The following is a 14,916-nucleotide window of genomic DNA, read 5'->3' on the forward strand; positions in this document are numbered from 1 at the left end:
GCACTTCAGCTTTTCCTTGAAGCATTAGAAACTAAAACTGAAGACACTATAAACACTGGTCAAAAATCACTGCCTCTTTAATTATAATCTCCATTTTTAAGTACCGGCTCCCACTGTTGATTATTGCTGCTATATTTCAAGTTCACATGGGTAGAATATTTGCATGAGAAATTGACAAAGAGTGATTATAACTTACGGTTACATCGTTTCTGCACAAAGCGCAGCTTACAGGCTGTTCGATACGTTGAAAGTCTGATGACATCAAAGTTCTGGGCCCCTACGAATAAAAAAGAAGCTTGTGTTGTTCTTGCCTCTATGACACTCAGTTTGCTTGTTTGCTTTAAAAGTGGTGTTGATTTCTCTTCACACACATCATCCCCGTTATGGGACGATGACCAAGATTTCCATGCAGTATTTCATGAGGAAATGGGACCAGTGTATTACAAAGCAATGGAAGCAACAGACTGACATGAGAACTATATCAGTCTTACTACTTTGAAAGGGTAGTCAGGCACTGGAATGGGCTGCCCAGAGAGGTGGTAGAGTCACCGACCCTGGAGGTGTCCAAGGAACTTTTGGACGTTGTGTTGAGGGACATGGTTTAATGAGAACCATTGGTGATGGGTGGATGGTTGGACTGGACAATCCTGTGGGTCTTTTCCAATCTTAGCGATTCCATGATTCTATGAACTCTGGAGTCTCAAAATGGAAACAAGAATTGGATTGAGTTGTAAGTTTGGACAAAGAGGAGCTCACTGCTGCAGCGTGGTGGGTACACAAAAGATAGAAGAAAAGGGGGGTGATGCTCCTACCACTGTCTGCATTGTAACCCCCCAGGAGCATGCCTTCCTTCTCCCAAGCAGATCCACACCAGGTAAGAAGCAGAAGAAAAAGCACAGAGGAGAGAAGCCCAATCTCACCAACAACCTCCCACTTCAAGATGCTTAAAACTTTTATTGTACCTTTAACCAATCCCACATCATGAAAGATGTAAACGCTGTTATCTGTTGCCCGTCTGCACCACATCTACCAGCTCCAGCCAGCACTGCAATTACTTTGAACATTACAAACCTGAGCAATCCCTGAAAGCTGTATTAATCCTCTGCCAAAAGCCAAACAGATCTGCGCATCTCCTGGGGTGATCAGATGAGATGATAAATGATGTGGGGATGATAAATGACACCGCTCTTAAGTCTGGTATCGATCATTTCAGACCTGGAAGAAGCCAACAACTGGTCCAAGCCTTGAAAATCTCATTAATCATAAACAGAAATGTCTTTTAACTGACTCATGTTTCAACAGCGTGTGTGGCTACGCCCTGTAATCAGTTGAGTTCTAAGGAGGAGCGTGACCAATCTGGCCGCACAGCAGTGGGTGCCCATGGACCCTGCACATCCCATGGTCTCACAGGAGTGCACAAAAGTAACATCTATGCAGTCGTTCAGACTTCTGAAATGTCACTGACTCCATGAGGACTGAACTGAGAAGCAGGGAAAACTGACTCATAGAATGCAGACCGCTAAAAGACACACACACCAAAAAACAAAAAACCCCAAAAGCAACAAACCCACATCCTGCTGTGTGGCTGCTGTATTGGGGTCGTGCTCAAAGGTGTGTCAAAACTTTTTTTTTCCTCCTACAGCATTCTGAATTCAGAAAGCAATCTGCAAACCTTGGAGTCCACGCTCACCAACTCACAGCTGCAAATTTCAAAAGCCACCTTATGCGATCAGTACAGGAGACGTGCAGATCTGTTTGGTCTTTTTGTCTTTTGGGTATTCTGTAAGAAATTAGCAAACACAACGCCAAGTCATCTGCTTAGGCTCACACAGCTCACTACAGACCTGTAGGCTGTCTTGAAACCAAAGAACACGAGGTGAGAAGCATCTCCTAAGAGCAGTGAGAGCACTGACCAACGCTCCAATGCGGAGCTCCCCAAAGCTCACCCAGGAGTGGTGATGAGCCAACCTGGGGAGCATCCTGCTGGGCAGGCTGGCACAGCACACATTCCCAGGTTATTTCCCAGAACCATCTTTAGAAAACTTACCTCAGATTAAGTACCCGATTTAGTGGTTGGCAACCCTACCTGTGGCAGGAGGTTGGACCTGGATGATCCTTGAAGTCCCTTCCAAACCAAGCCCTTCTATGATTCATGATTTGGCCAAATAATGTAAGCTGAAGTATTCGGATCCAAGGCTAGACTAAAATAACTCATTTTGTGCTTCTTATGCAATATTCTTTCAAAACTCTTCATTAGAGTGCCTAGGTCTACCTTCCAACACATGAAAAAAACTTGAACAGATGATGAATCTTCTCAAACTTTGTCAATCAGAAACTTTTGTATGGCTAGCCAAGGACCAGCTACTGCACCTCATTTTTAGACCTTTTTAGCAGGGTCTGTTTTATAGGACAATGAGAAATGGTTCCAAACTAAAAGAGGGGATATTTAGCATCGATACAGGGAAAAAGTTTTTATTATGGTAAGCGTGGCAAAGCACTGGAACAGGCTGCCCAAAGAGGTGGTGGATGTCCCTGCAGAAACCCAAGGTCAGGCTGGACCTTGGGTGGATAGTGATAGGACAAGGGGGAATGGTTTTAAACTGAGACAGGGGAGGTTTAGGTTGGATATTAGGAGGAAGTTTTTTTCCCCCCAGAGGGTGGTGACGCACTGAACAGGTTGCCCAAGGAGGCTGTGGATGCCCCATCCCTGGAGGCATTCAAGGCCAGGCTGGATGTGGCTCTGGGCAGCCTGGTCTGCTGGTTGGCGACCCTGCACGTAGCAGGGGGGTTGAAACCAGATGATCATTGTGGTCCTTTTCAACCCAGGCCATTCTATGACAGGGCTCTTAGCACCCAGTTGAGCTATAAATGTCCCTGTTCACTGCAGGGGAGTTGGATCAAATGGCCTTTAAAGGTCCCTTCTAACTCAAACAATTCTACGATATCACAGAAATATATGCAGTAAAGCTTGATCAGCTTCCACCTTCACTTCCAGCCCTGACAGCTTTGCTTGCAGCTGGGACTAGAGCACATAAACACACTTGAAGGCTTATCACTACCTCAAGATACACATGTATAAAAGAATGTCATTTAACAGCTACATGCAAAGCCAAAGTCCATTTTCTATTCCTCCTCCTGGGTCAGACCACTACATAAGCTTCAATGAGGTCGCTCTTCTACGGCATGGGTGTCCAACCTTTTGGCTTGCCTGGGCAGGACTGAGTGAAAAGGAGTTATCTTCATCCGCATATAAAATACTTAATACAGTTCATGTAGATAAATAACGAAGAAAAAAGTAACAAGACTTCTTTTCTTGTTCATCCAAGTTCTGTCCATCTGCAAGGTGAAGAGCCCACAGCTTCCTTGGGCAGCCTCCGCCAGGGCTCAACCACGCTTGCAGTAAAAATGTTTTTTCTCACATTCAGCTGGAATTTGCCATGCTGCACTGTGTGCCCACTGCTTTGTGCCTGCCACTGGACAGCCTGACTCCACTCTCTTCACACCCTGGCAACAAGAAACTTCAAATTGCCCATGGAGGTGGTGGGGTCACCGTCCCTGGAGCTGTTCCAGAACCGTGGGGATGTGGCACTGAGGGACGTGGGCAGTGGGCACGGTGGGGTGGGCTGGGGTTGGACTGGGTGATCTCAGAGGTCTTCTCCAACCTGAATGATTCTACGACTTCATATATTCTGCTGGTCAGAAAATTAGTACAGCTTACACAGATTTCTTGCCAGCTCCACAAACAGTACAAAAAAAAAAAAATCAACAAACACACCTTTGGGTGGTGTGTTCAATGTGGATGAATGTGATAAAATCTACTTTTGCCTCATAAGAGGAATCCTCTAAATACCAATGAACATGTCTGTAGGAAGACCTCCTTCTGCATTCATCTTCACAAGGAAATATGTTGTCCTTCTTGAGACAGATGAAGGCCTTCAATCGGCCATCCAACATGTTAGAGTGCCTTAGAGAGAAAAGCAGCTCAAAGAGTCCACACACCACCACTTCCACTGATAAAAACCAGCAAGAACCACAGCTGCAAAACCCAACGGAACACATTCCATAAACAGATGATGGAAGAATTATCCATTCCATTAGATAATTACAGGAATTTCAAATATTTTTTTAGTAATTTAGCCAAAACTAAAAACAAGCAAGTAGATTCCAGCTCCCCTTGCCTTGGGTGGCAGACTCAAATACTGCCAGCAGAACTCTTTGAAGGCAACACTATAATCAAACATGGGTGCTTCAGAAGAAATCTTTTGCTAAAGTAGCTTTAAAGGTACCACCAATATGCAATGTAATTAGAACATCAAAGCAGGAATTAGGTGACTCTGAGAATCTTCATCAAATTAATACTGAAGAGAAACTGTATGGCTGCACACGGCTACTGATGAGATGCCAGCTACCTGTAGAAACACACCTAGCTGTACCAAATGATCACCAGATGACTACTGGAGATACAGTACACATGTAATCTGATGTATCAGACAAAGCTCTTCTAATGGAGTAGTGCTACTGTCATTTCACAAGATCCCAATGAGATTCAATTTGGGATTTCATACACAGATCCAACCACCTTTGCTTAAGCAGAGCAGAGGCACAGATAGAGATGAGGTGTGTAGAATGGAGAGTGCAGGTGTTGGCTTGTGCCACATGCTGACCACACAGGAAGGGATCTCACTATAACCTCAGACACAAACCAAGCTGGGAAGACAGGGAGGAATACAACCCAGACAGCTCTCACATGAAAGGAAACAGACATAAATTGTCCAGGAACGAAAGTGTTCTTGAAATTACAAGATGATTATAACCACTAAGAGTGATGCTCTGGAAGTCCTCCAGCAAAGCAGCAGCACTGATACGTTACCTGTTTAAGAAAGACATTCACCAGCCTAAATTCTGGATTATAGGATATGCTGGCCTAACCCAAGGGTTTCATTCAGTCCTGTGTTTCAGTAGGAAAGTAGAGGAACATGAAGACATGCAAACACACACACACACACACACACACACACACAATCTTTTATTTCTAACTGCTCACATATTTTCAAAAGGCTGTGTGTTATTCTTTAAATGAGATTACCTCCAGACAGGCACTTGATTTATACTAACAATTACAGCCTTTCTTTGGGCATCACGGTGCACCTTAAGGTGAAATACGCCCTTTCTGACTTTATTTATTTTAGTAGCTATCTACAAACCTCCTAAGTCCCAATATTTGGGAACATGAATGCTTCTTATAAAAGGAGCTTGGCAAATGGTAGCACTGCATGACTCCTCAGGCACTGTTACCCATCTCCTGTACTCTCCTCCTGACCAGCACCCAGGATGCTTTTCACCAGCTCAAGCAATGGTCTTGAGAAAACCAGATGTAAATGATTGGGTGAAATCCTAAGAACAAAGCTCTGTGTAAAGAATAAATGATGTTACCTTCCAATCTCTTACTTACTCATTTCCATGAACAGCTGTCTCTTCTCCGCCATTGTCCTCCTCCTCTTCCCACTCTCCTCAATCATTCTGAAGACAAAAATGGCAATGAGTGTTTGCGCCAGAATTCCTGTTACAAGAGCAACTTACTGTGAACAATATCATTATATTCCTCAACCAAAATAGTTTGGTTAGATTTGGAATATGAAAAGAAGAGCCAAGAGTTGGACTCGATGAACCTTATGGGTCCCTTTCAATTTGGGATATTCTGTGATTAAGAGAAGAAAGAAACAGGCACTTCCCCACATCTACAGCATTCCATAGCAGAGAGAACTGTGTAACACTCCTTAAAGCTGTGCATACTATAGGAAAGAGTAATTCTGACATTTTAGTTTCTAACCTAATGTTTGTAAAACTCAGAACTCCTTACAAGCACACTGTTGGGTTCAGGGGTGCAGCAGGGGGTTGTCTTTAAACAAAAGTTGTAAGAATATCCCCCAACTTTGAAACAAGCTGCCCATTTTGTCCTAGGGAAACAGATGAAAGAAGTGGCACAGAAATAGTGGGACTGATACCCTGAGCTAAGGAGCCACAGGGCAATGTAGTGCTTCCTACAGCTTACCTCGTAAGGGAGTCTCAAAAGACAACTACTAAATCTCAGTCAACGGCAGCACAACAATAAGCAGCTAAGTTCAATATCAGTGTAAAAGTATCAGTTCAAACTGCTCCATGATATTATTCTGTTGTTATTCACCAACTAATTAGACATGTTTTCTAAATGACTTAAACAATGAAACCAACCAACAAACAACGAAACAAGAGAATGCCTAACAGTCATTCTACAATCTCACCAGAAACCAACTCCAAGGGAGCTGGCCAGCTCATCCTCATGCAGCACAATGGCAAGACAGATTTCATTAGGCTTAAATGTCACCCAAGAAAAAGAAGCTGTGTCTTGGCACTTAACATGTGCTCTGATTAACAGCATCCCTCAGCAGTCCTCCACTCTCTGTTAATTATTCTCCGATAAAGATCCGAACATACACTCATCCTGGAAGCCAACGAGACCTTTACACTGAGAAGCTCATAAAATGAAAATAACTGCACGGTTGTACCTGGAAATACACTTTGTTTCCTACTTCAGACAATCATAGATTTGAAGCAACGTGCTTCTTGCTATCTTCAGACGCTGCCCCAAGCTTAGGAGCTATTTGTCAGTGCTAACATCCCCTTTATCTCCATAGGCACGTCACCTTGAAGAATGCCAGTTGCTGTACCAGCCAGCAGCTTTATTTCAAATGCCAGCACCTCTCTAAATTCCACAACAGATGGACCCCACGCCTTGGGTTAATTACTTGGTCTTCTAAACAGCTTTAATAGAGACCATTTTATCAAGACACGAGGCACAACACCACTGCATTTTCTGCAGCATCGAACCCCACCAGGATGACATTACAACACTTTGGGTGCATGTCTCTCCTTCCACCTCCCCAACACCCTGCTCCCATCTGCAGTTTCCTGAAGTGCTGGGACTGGTCCTGCAGAACCTTCCTCACGTCACAGCTGCATAGAATCATAGAATGGTTGGGTTGGAAGGGACCTCAAGGATCACGAAGCACCACCCCCTGTGCTGCAGGCAGGGCCACCAACCTCCACATCTAATACCAGCCCAGGCTGCCCAGGGCCCCATCCAAACTGGCCTTGAACACCTCCAGGGATGGACGGGGCATCCACAGCCTCTCTGGGCAGCTGTTCCAGCACCTCACCACTCTTATAGTAAAGAACTTCCCCCTGATATCCAACCTAAAGCTGCAATGCAGAGCATTTAAAGTCATAATATCACCCTGACATCAGCCTCTTCCCCTATAGAGGCTTCATCACTTTGCTTGTACCAGGATTTGAGATTTTTAGAGGCCGTTCACCTACCACTGCTATGGAACACTATCACATAATTCACAGCCAGAAGGCTGACCAAAATACAGGCTTCTAGGGGAGCTACCACTACCCCTTGTACTCTCTGCAAGCAACGAGTGATCCATCTGCTCAGTGACACTCTTGAACTGAGATTTGAGTATGCAAACCAGCCTCTCCATGCTATAAGAGCAGAGACACATGAATGCAGCCTGATCAACCAAAACTGAGGACCTTGTGCCAGGAAAGGTTCAGGATGGGTATTAGGAAACACTTCTCTGAAAGAGGCACAGCTGCCCAGGGAGGTGGTGGGGTCACCATCCCTGGAGGTGTTCCAGAACCGTGGGGATGTGGCACTGAGGGACGTGGGCAGTGGGCATGGGGGGCGGGGGGTTAGACTTGGGGATCTTAAAGGTCTTTTCCAACCTGAATGATATTCTATAATGCATAATCTTCTGTCTTTCTTGAGGGAGCAAAACACTTGAAACATTCAGCAGGTGAAGAGTTCAGCAATCACAGAACCAAACAGGTTGGAAAAGGCCTCCAAGATCATTAAGTCCAATGGTCAACCCATGCCCACCATGTCCACTAAACCAAGTCCCTCAGTGCTACATCTCCTGCACTTGCTCACTGAAAAAAAACCAACCAATAGCCAACAAAGCCTGCTTGTAAAGCTGGAACAAAGAGGTACAGAAGGACCTGTGAGCCTCAGCAGAACCACAAACAGCCAGGTCCCTAGAAAGGTCTTACAGCAAAGCCTCACTTGCCAGCAGAGGAAAGGTACTTCAACCTCTTGAAAACCAGTGACTGAGAAACAGGCAATGCTTCTTGCTACTTGCATAAGGCCAGAAGCCAAAACTCTGCAAATGTTACAGATCACAAGGTTAAGAACATTGCTAAGTGCATTTAGAGAGGTTATGCTTTAATTATTCTGAAAAAGCTGAATTTCACTTTAAAAGCTTGGGTTAAAACTGTAGTACTGAGTCCTGTCTTCAATACGGCTCCTCTGTATGATTAGGAAACCTGCTAAGGACCACCAGGAGCTGATCTCTAACCCCCTTGTTGTATTTCACTTCTGCCCAAGAATGTAACCTCACTCTTACAGTAAAGAGACTGTTTTCTTACTTCTGCTCTATACTGATGTGTGCTTTGCAGTGAGACAACGTATTTAATCTGGTTTTGTGTTGCTTTCCCTTTCCCTGCCCCAGTGCTTTCCCAATTAAAGATCTGTATCCTATGAGATAAAACAAACCTGTTTCATTTTTTCCTCTTGCTACTAAAAAGACACAGAAGTCCTGGCCACAGTAAATACTGAAGACACAAATGAAACAAAAAGGAAATTGGAGGTCTGCAAATTGCTTCAGGTGTTAAGTGAGACCAGCAAGTTTTCAGAACTTATAGTATGGGTGCACAAAGAGCAATGCTGGCCTTAATTTCATGAGTTTAAATAACACTCAATGCAACCAAAGGCCAAAATGTCAGTGTTTGCAGAAACATGCTTGGACACAAACCACCCACACTACCATCAGCCCTTTAAACATCATGGAAAACCTAAAAGGTGATAAAGATCTGAATTTCACACCCAGATATGCTGCACGATGAGCATCCGCTTTAGCTGTTCTTGCAAAATGTTCCCTTTTCCCTTAAAGCAGAAAAGCAGTATGACTACATAACCCACCCTGCTCCTAGTGATGGTGATGGGACAGTAAATCCTGGATGGTTTCCACTGGCATTTCTTCCTCAACAAGCTGCTCTGTCACCTGTAGCAATCTGGAGAGGACACTTGCAGTATGATAGCTTCCTGCTTCACTTAGCAAAAAGGACTGTGAGGAGGTTGGACTGGGTGGCCTCCAGAGGTCCCCTCCAACCCTAAGGATTCTATGAGGTTCAACCCAATGCATTTTTTTCCCTTAAAGGCTTTTACAATCAAATGTAGCTGAATCTGCAGCCAATCCTTCTGGCTGGACAGCTCCCAGAGTTTCAAGGCTTCTGCTCTGCATGGAAAGCTGCAAGCTTAAGTATGTTCTACAGGTTTTAGTCTTTGTATTGGTTCTTGCTCTGAAAGCACGGGCTCAATTTACACTCCATACCAGTGGTAGAAGACTTAACATTTGCAAAAGAGCACGCAGGTGCTCTGTTCAAGTCTAACTCAATGAAATAGAGAATATTCTCCCAGCAGCAGCAGAGCCAGTGCTGCCTCTACTGTAAGAACGGTGCTGGTTCAACACAGTACAGCTCTGTTTTATGTCAAGACGCAGTAACTTTGCTCAAGGAGGCAGATATGACATCAGTAAGACGAACACATTGCTGTCAAAGAGTTTACCTTCCACCTGGCAGAGAAGCCAGCAGAGGTACTGAATGTGCTCTACACGTCTTAAAATCAAGCATGCTCAGGCATGCAAAGAGATATGATAGTGACAATTATTTTTACTTTATATATACATATATATATATAAGCTATATTTTATACTGCGATGGAAGGAGCAGCCCCACATCCTATGGGATATTTCAGCTCTTCAGATTTCTCCCTTTTTCCTTACCTTTGAAAATTCTCTCCCATGCCCACAATACATACAAGCATTATTTAAGCCTGGCTGGATAAAAAAACTAATGACATAATAAAAAGCAAAGCCTCAGTGCTGTCCTCCCCCAGATGTGCTGCAATGGGCTCAGCCACTGATGGCACCACAGTGCTTCTTGATCACTCACAGCTCAAGCACAGAAGGAGCTCATCAGGCCAATACTACAGGACCTATTTTACAAGGTTTCGCTCTTCTTGGAGCTCATCAGCTGTAGGTAACGGCCCAGACAAACGGCATTGCCTTTTCTGTGGATGCCCCATCCCTGGAGGCATTCAAGGCCAGGCTGGATGTGGCTCTGGGCAGCCTGGTCTGCTGGTTGGCAACCCTGCACATAGCAGGGGGTTGAAACCAGATGATCATTGTGGTCCTTTTCAACCCTGGACATTCTATGATTCATTCTATGATTCTTTACTTCACTATGCCTCTTACCAGGAAAAAAGAAGAGCACTAGAAGTTATTTCAGGGGCATATATTTAACACATTTAAGGTCCCTTCCAACCCAAGCCATTCAATGGAAACCCAAGGAGAGAAAAAGAAGAGCCACTCACACTAATAGACCACCAATGCCTTCTTTCAAAGCGTATTTTACACACTTCTGATCATTCTTCTAGTTCAAATACAATTTCAAACTCAGTTCCCAACCCTGAATGGAATTCATTAAAGCGTAAGTAATGGTGCATGGAAGTATTAAGAACGCTTTGATACGTTACCTCAGTATCTACATTGACACAACCAACAGAGCATCCATGAAGAACCACACACACCTCCTGGTACTACAGATCCCTAACAAAGCTCAAATGCTTGCTTAAGATCTTCATAAGCCATAATGGATGGCAGTTTAGAAGATCATAATCAAGAAACTCCAGACCAAGACCAAGATCGTATTGAATTTCATTGTGAAGTTACAAGTAAGTGGTTTTTTGGTGTTGCTTTTACGTTCTGGGGGCTTTCCTGTGTGTTTATTAATTTTCTTTTAAATACGGTGGATCAGGAGCTACTTCTAAAGAAGGTTTTGCAAAAAGCACACAGATACGATACAGTACCTTTCCTTTCAGTTAATGGGTAATTGAGTGGTTTGGAAAGAAAAGCAGTGCTAAGAAAGGCCCACTGCCCCACTCCATCTACACTCAGGCAGGGCTCCAGCCCACCTGGATGACTACAGCACTTCAGCACAGCAACGTTTCAGTGCCCGCATTGTACCTATTCGTGCACTGCCTGGAAGAGCAAGAAATCTGTGCCCTCAGGATCTGCTGGGGCAATGCCAGAGCAGGGAAAGGCAGTGACACAAAGTCAGCAAAGCTCTGCAGCTGACGTTCTCAAAGTCATAGGAGCTAAGAAAGCTGTAAGGGAATGCCACCAGGTGATACATCAGGGATGTAGCTCTGCATACAGAGTTGCAGTAGAGAGGAAACTGTTAAGCACATGGAACAGGAAACCCACAAGCTATTAAGGACAGCACTGCATGCTTCAGCACACATTGTACAGTCAGATCAGCTCCCCAACAAGTTAAGGGAAGGATGCACAGAAGTTGGGCATAGGGGCCATGAAGACAAAAATGCTTTCCTTTAATAACTTCTAAGTGTTTAATGGTGCATACTTCATATACTCAAACTATTCAAAACTGACATACGAGTGGGTATCGATCACAACTCCATTCATTTTTAAATAGGTAAGTTGGCCAGCAAAAGTTCCCCAACAGATAGCACACCACAAAGCCCCTTCCCATGCCTTCCAAATTAAGTTTACCTAAAAGCTTCATAGGCACATTTTGTTACACGTGTGTATTGCTTCAGCACAGCTGAGAGGTTCATACACTTCCATTCCTTCTGGTAAGCCTTGAAAACCCACAGGACTCCAAGAGAGCCATGAAGCTAAGCTTAGCCACAGGTTATCAGCAGGAACCTATTTAAACACTAAACCAATGAACACCTTACAATCATGATTTCTCTTCTTTGGCACTGAGAGAAAAACCTGAAAGATAACTCAACATAAATGTTACAAATTTGAGTCCTTCTCCCCAAATCTCATAATCCTGAAAGCACAAAGTTAAAAAGCAGCAGTGATTATGCTAAGAGAAGCAGGCTGTGCTCAGAGGGGAACTCTGAGAACCGTGCCAACTGGAAAACTCTCCTTTCCTACCAGGCAAAGTGTTGTGCAACAGCAATGGCAGTGCTGACCCTACAGACTGCACTAAGGGAGTTCCCTTCCCTTTTAAAAGGAGTTTTAAAAGGAAATGATATGCAAAGAGCCCTCTTTGAGAAATAAAAAGCCTGTAAGAAGAGCAGCTAGCAGTTGAGCAGAAGCATGAAGCTCCTCCCTGAAGGATCCTGGTTACAAGGAATTGTACGCTGCCACTCTTAATGCTACCCTGTGGTACTGAGTGCACAGTATATATAGGCTGATTGAAAAAGCCTGTGTTTTACCAACGATGCCACAAAAGCCCTTCTTTTTGCATCACGGCTTCTTACCTGACCTTTCTGTACCACTCACCGCTGTTATTTAGGTTAGTACTGACAAATAATGCGATGAATGAGAAGGCTGAGCCCACCACCCGCCCCATGGACAGCAGGAATTTGCTCTTCCAAACTGCCTGCAAGAGGAGCCTGCTGCAAGCAAGCAGGAGACGGGGGTAATACTGAGAGTCTACTGCTACCATGGCATCTGCATTCCCAACAACAGAGGACTGTAATGAGCAAGTTGGGCTGGGGGCTCATAGGGCTCTCACAGATCTGCAAAACGAAGACAAGAACCCTCTGCAGGAGAAGCACCAGAATCCCAAGGAAGATTTAAACAGCAGGATGGTACAGTCAAGGCAAAAGCAGCCTGGGACAGCTACCTATGGAGGAGCATCCTGGGCAGAGGAAAGCACAGCAGGACTGCAAGGCTCAGAAGAATGATGTTGGAAGCATGAAGTGAACTGGGCAGTCTGGCAAACACCTTCGGAGAAAGTCCAGCACAGGGCACAGCCAGCCTCTCTAACAGCACTCCTTCTGGTGAGAGGTTACTGCTGGAACTGCCCTACAGCGATTGATTCTTTCCATCTTCACTAGCTGCCTGTCAGTAACAGCATTTTACCCAAACTCTCCACTAATCTAAAATCCTTTGGAAACACAGAAAGCAACAGCCTCAAACAGACGCTTCTGGGTTACCTCCATTCCTTCGAGTGCACTTTACAGAATCACAGAACTGCTCAGGTTGGAAAAGACCTTAAAGATCATCAAGCCCAACCACAACCTGACCATCCTACCCTAAAAACCCGCCGCTAAATCACGCTCCTGAGCACCACATCCAAACGGCTCTTAAACACATCCAGGGATGGTGACTCAACCACCTCCCTGGGGAGCCCATTCCAGTGCTTAACAACCCTTTCTGTAAAGAAGTGTTTCCTGATATCCAACCTAAACTGGCCCTGGTGCAACTGGAGGCCATTTCCCCTCGTCCTGTCAGCTGTCAGCATGAGAAGAGACCAACCCCGCTCTCACTGTAAGCACCTTTCAGGTACTGGAAGAGAGCAATAAGGTCTCCCCTCAGCCTCCTCTTCCCCAGACTAAACAGCCCCAGCTCCTTCAGTCTCTCCTCATAGGCCATATTCTCCAAGCCCTTCACAAGCCTTGCTGCCCTTCTTTGGACCTACTCCAGCACCTCCATGTCCTTTCTGTACCGAGGTGCCCAAATATTACCTTGTAATACCATCCGGCAGCACAGGATCACATACACTTACCAAGAAAACACAGGAGGAAAAAAAAAAACAACCCGAGTAATTCTTCAGGCCAACATTTCTCAAATTTCTCAATGTGGAAATGAGATTTTTAACTTTTTTTTTTTTTTTTTTTTTTTGCCCTGACAGCCACAGCAGCCAACAGCAGAACACGGAAGCTGACGCACCGCACACTCAGTTTCAGGAACGTGAATAAGAAAACTGAAAGTGCAGAGCGTTTTAAAGGGCAGCACCGCACAGCTGTTGACCGAAGTCATGGCAGCGGCTCAGGTGCTATCAGAGGGTTCTCAAGCAGCACGGAAACCAGCGGCAAAGCACTCTGCAGCCCATCCAGGGCTCACCAATCCCCTGTGAGGAAAGGGAGCACTGCACAGCAGCGCGGCTCTCCGCATCCCTCAGATCATATGGGGAGGTGGTGGTGCCCCAGCCCTGCAGACAGCCAAGGCCAGGCTGGATGGGCTCTGAGCGCTGATGGAGCTGTGGGCGTCCCCACTCAGTGGGACGGATGGCCTTGAAGGGTCCCTCCCAGCCCTGGGGGTGTTGTGATGACGGTGAGCCCACCATCCCGGCTCTGTGCACCTCAGCCCAGCGCGGGGCATTACCTGGATGGCACACGGAGCCTCGCAGGGCAGCGCCCGCCTCAGCAAACTCTGCCAACATCGAAGGACGACCTGAAAAAGAAACAACCACCGTGAAGAGCCGCCAGAAAGCTCCGGGAGAAGCAGACGGTTGCTCTCCCCGTTCTGTTCAGGCTGAAACTCAACTTCTTGGTGCAGGAGAAGAGGGAGGCTCCGAAACGCTACGCGGAAGGGCTGCCGATGTCACGGCCGGGCGCTCCCACCCCAACCCGGCACCGACCGCGGGACGAGACGCGTTTACCAGCGGGGAAGCACCGCACCGCACCGCACCGCCCTCCCCATCCCTCAGCTCCGAGCGCCGCGAGCTCCTCCCGCTCCAATTCCGCCCGCCGCTAATTGCGCAGCCCGACCCCGACGGAGAATCCGGAGCTCCCCACAGATGCCCGCAGCCCCGCCGAGGCCACGCACCTCAACCGGGATGGCCTCCCCGCTCCGCCCGGGCCGCAGCCGCCGCCGCTCCGCCTCGGCGTCCCCGCTCCAACGGTCCCCGGCCGCCTCACGGCGCGCAGCCAATCGCGGAGCGCCTCCGCGGGGGCGCGCGCCCTCTGGCCAATCCCACCCCGCCCTCCGCCGCCGCGAGCCAATGGCTGAGCGAGTCCTCGAGCATCGCCCCGCCTCTTCGCCGCCGCGGCCAATC

General features: G+C 46.3%; 1 protein-coding gene across 29 annotated transcripts in view; it reads right to left on the reverse strand.

The window, feature by feature from the left end:
* The window catches only part of DTNB (dystrobrevin beta), a 140,621-nt gene extending 125,817 nt beyond the window's left edge, over window positions 1–14,804 (reverse strand). For 27 of the 29 annotated variants that reach the window (XR_005858621.2, XR_005858622.2, XR_005858620.2 and 24 more), the window contains exons 1-4: window positions 14,688–14,804; window positions 14,244–14,312; window positions 5,453–5,520; window positions 197–277 (exon numbers count right to left, since the gene is read on the reverse strand). Coding sequence is in view for 25 of the 29 variants with exons in the window: in XM_046939422.1 (XP_046795378.1) it covers window positions 197–277; window positions 5,453–5,519 (148 nt within the window). In the remaining 4 variants the exon portion in view is untranslated. Of the gene's footprint in view, window positions 1–196; window positions 278–5,452; window positions 5,521–6,545; window positions 6,624–14,243; window positions 14,313–14,405 lie in introns of those variants that run through there. The other 2 variants (XM_046939417.1, XM_040698050.2) reach the window with 2 other exon arrangements.
* Between the last annotated feature and the right edge of the window lie 112 nt (window positions 14,805–14,916).

The sequence above is a fragment of the Gallus gallus genome, chromosome 3 (genome assembly GCF_016699485.2).
Source record: "Gallus gallus isolate bGalGal1 chromosome 3, bGalGal1.mat.broiler.GRCg7b, whole genome shotgun sequence".
NCBI lineage: Eukaryota > Metazoa > Chordata > Aves > Galliformes > Phasianidae > Gallus > Gallus gallus.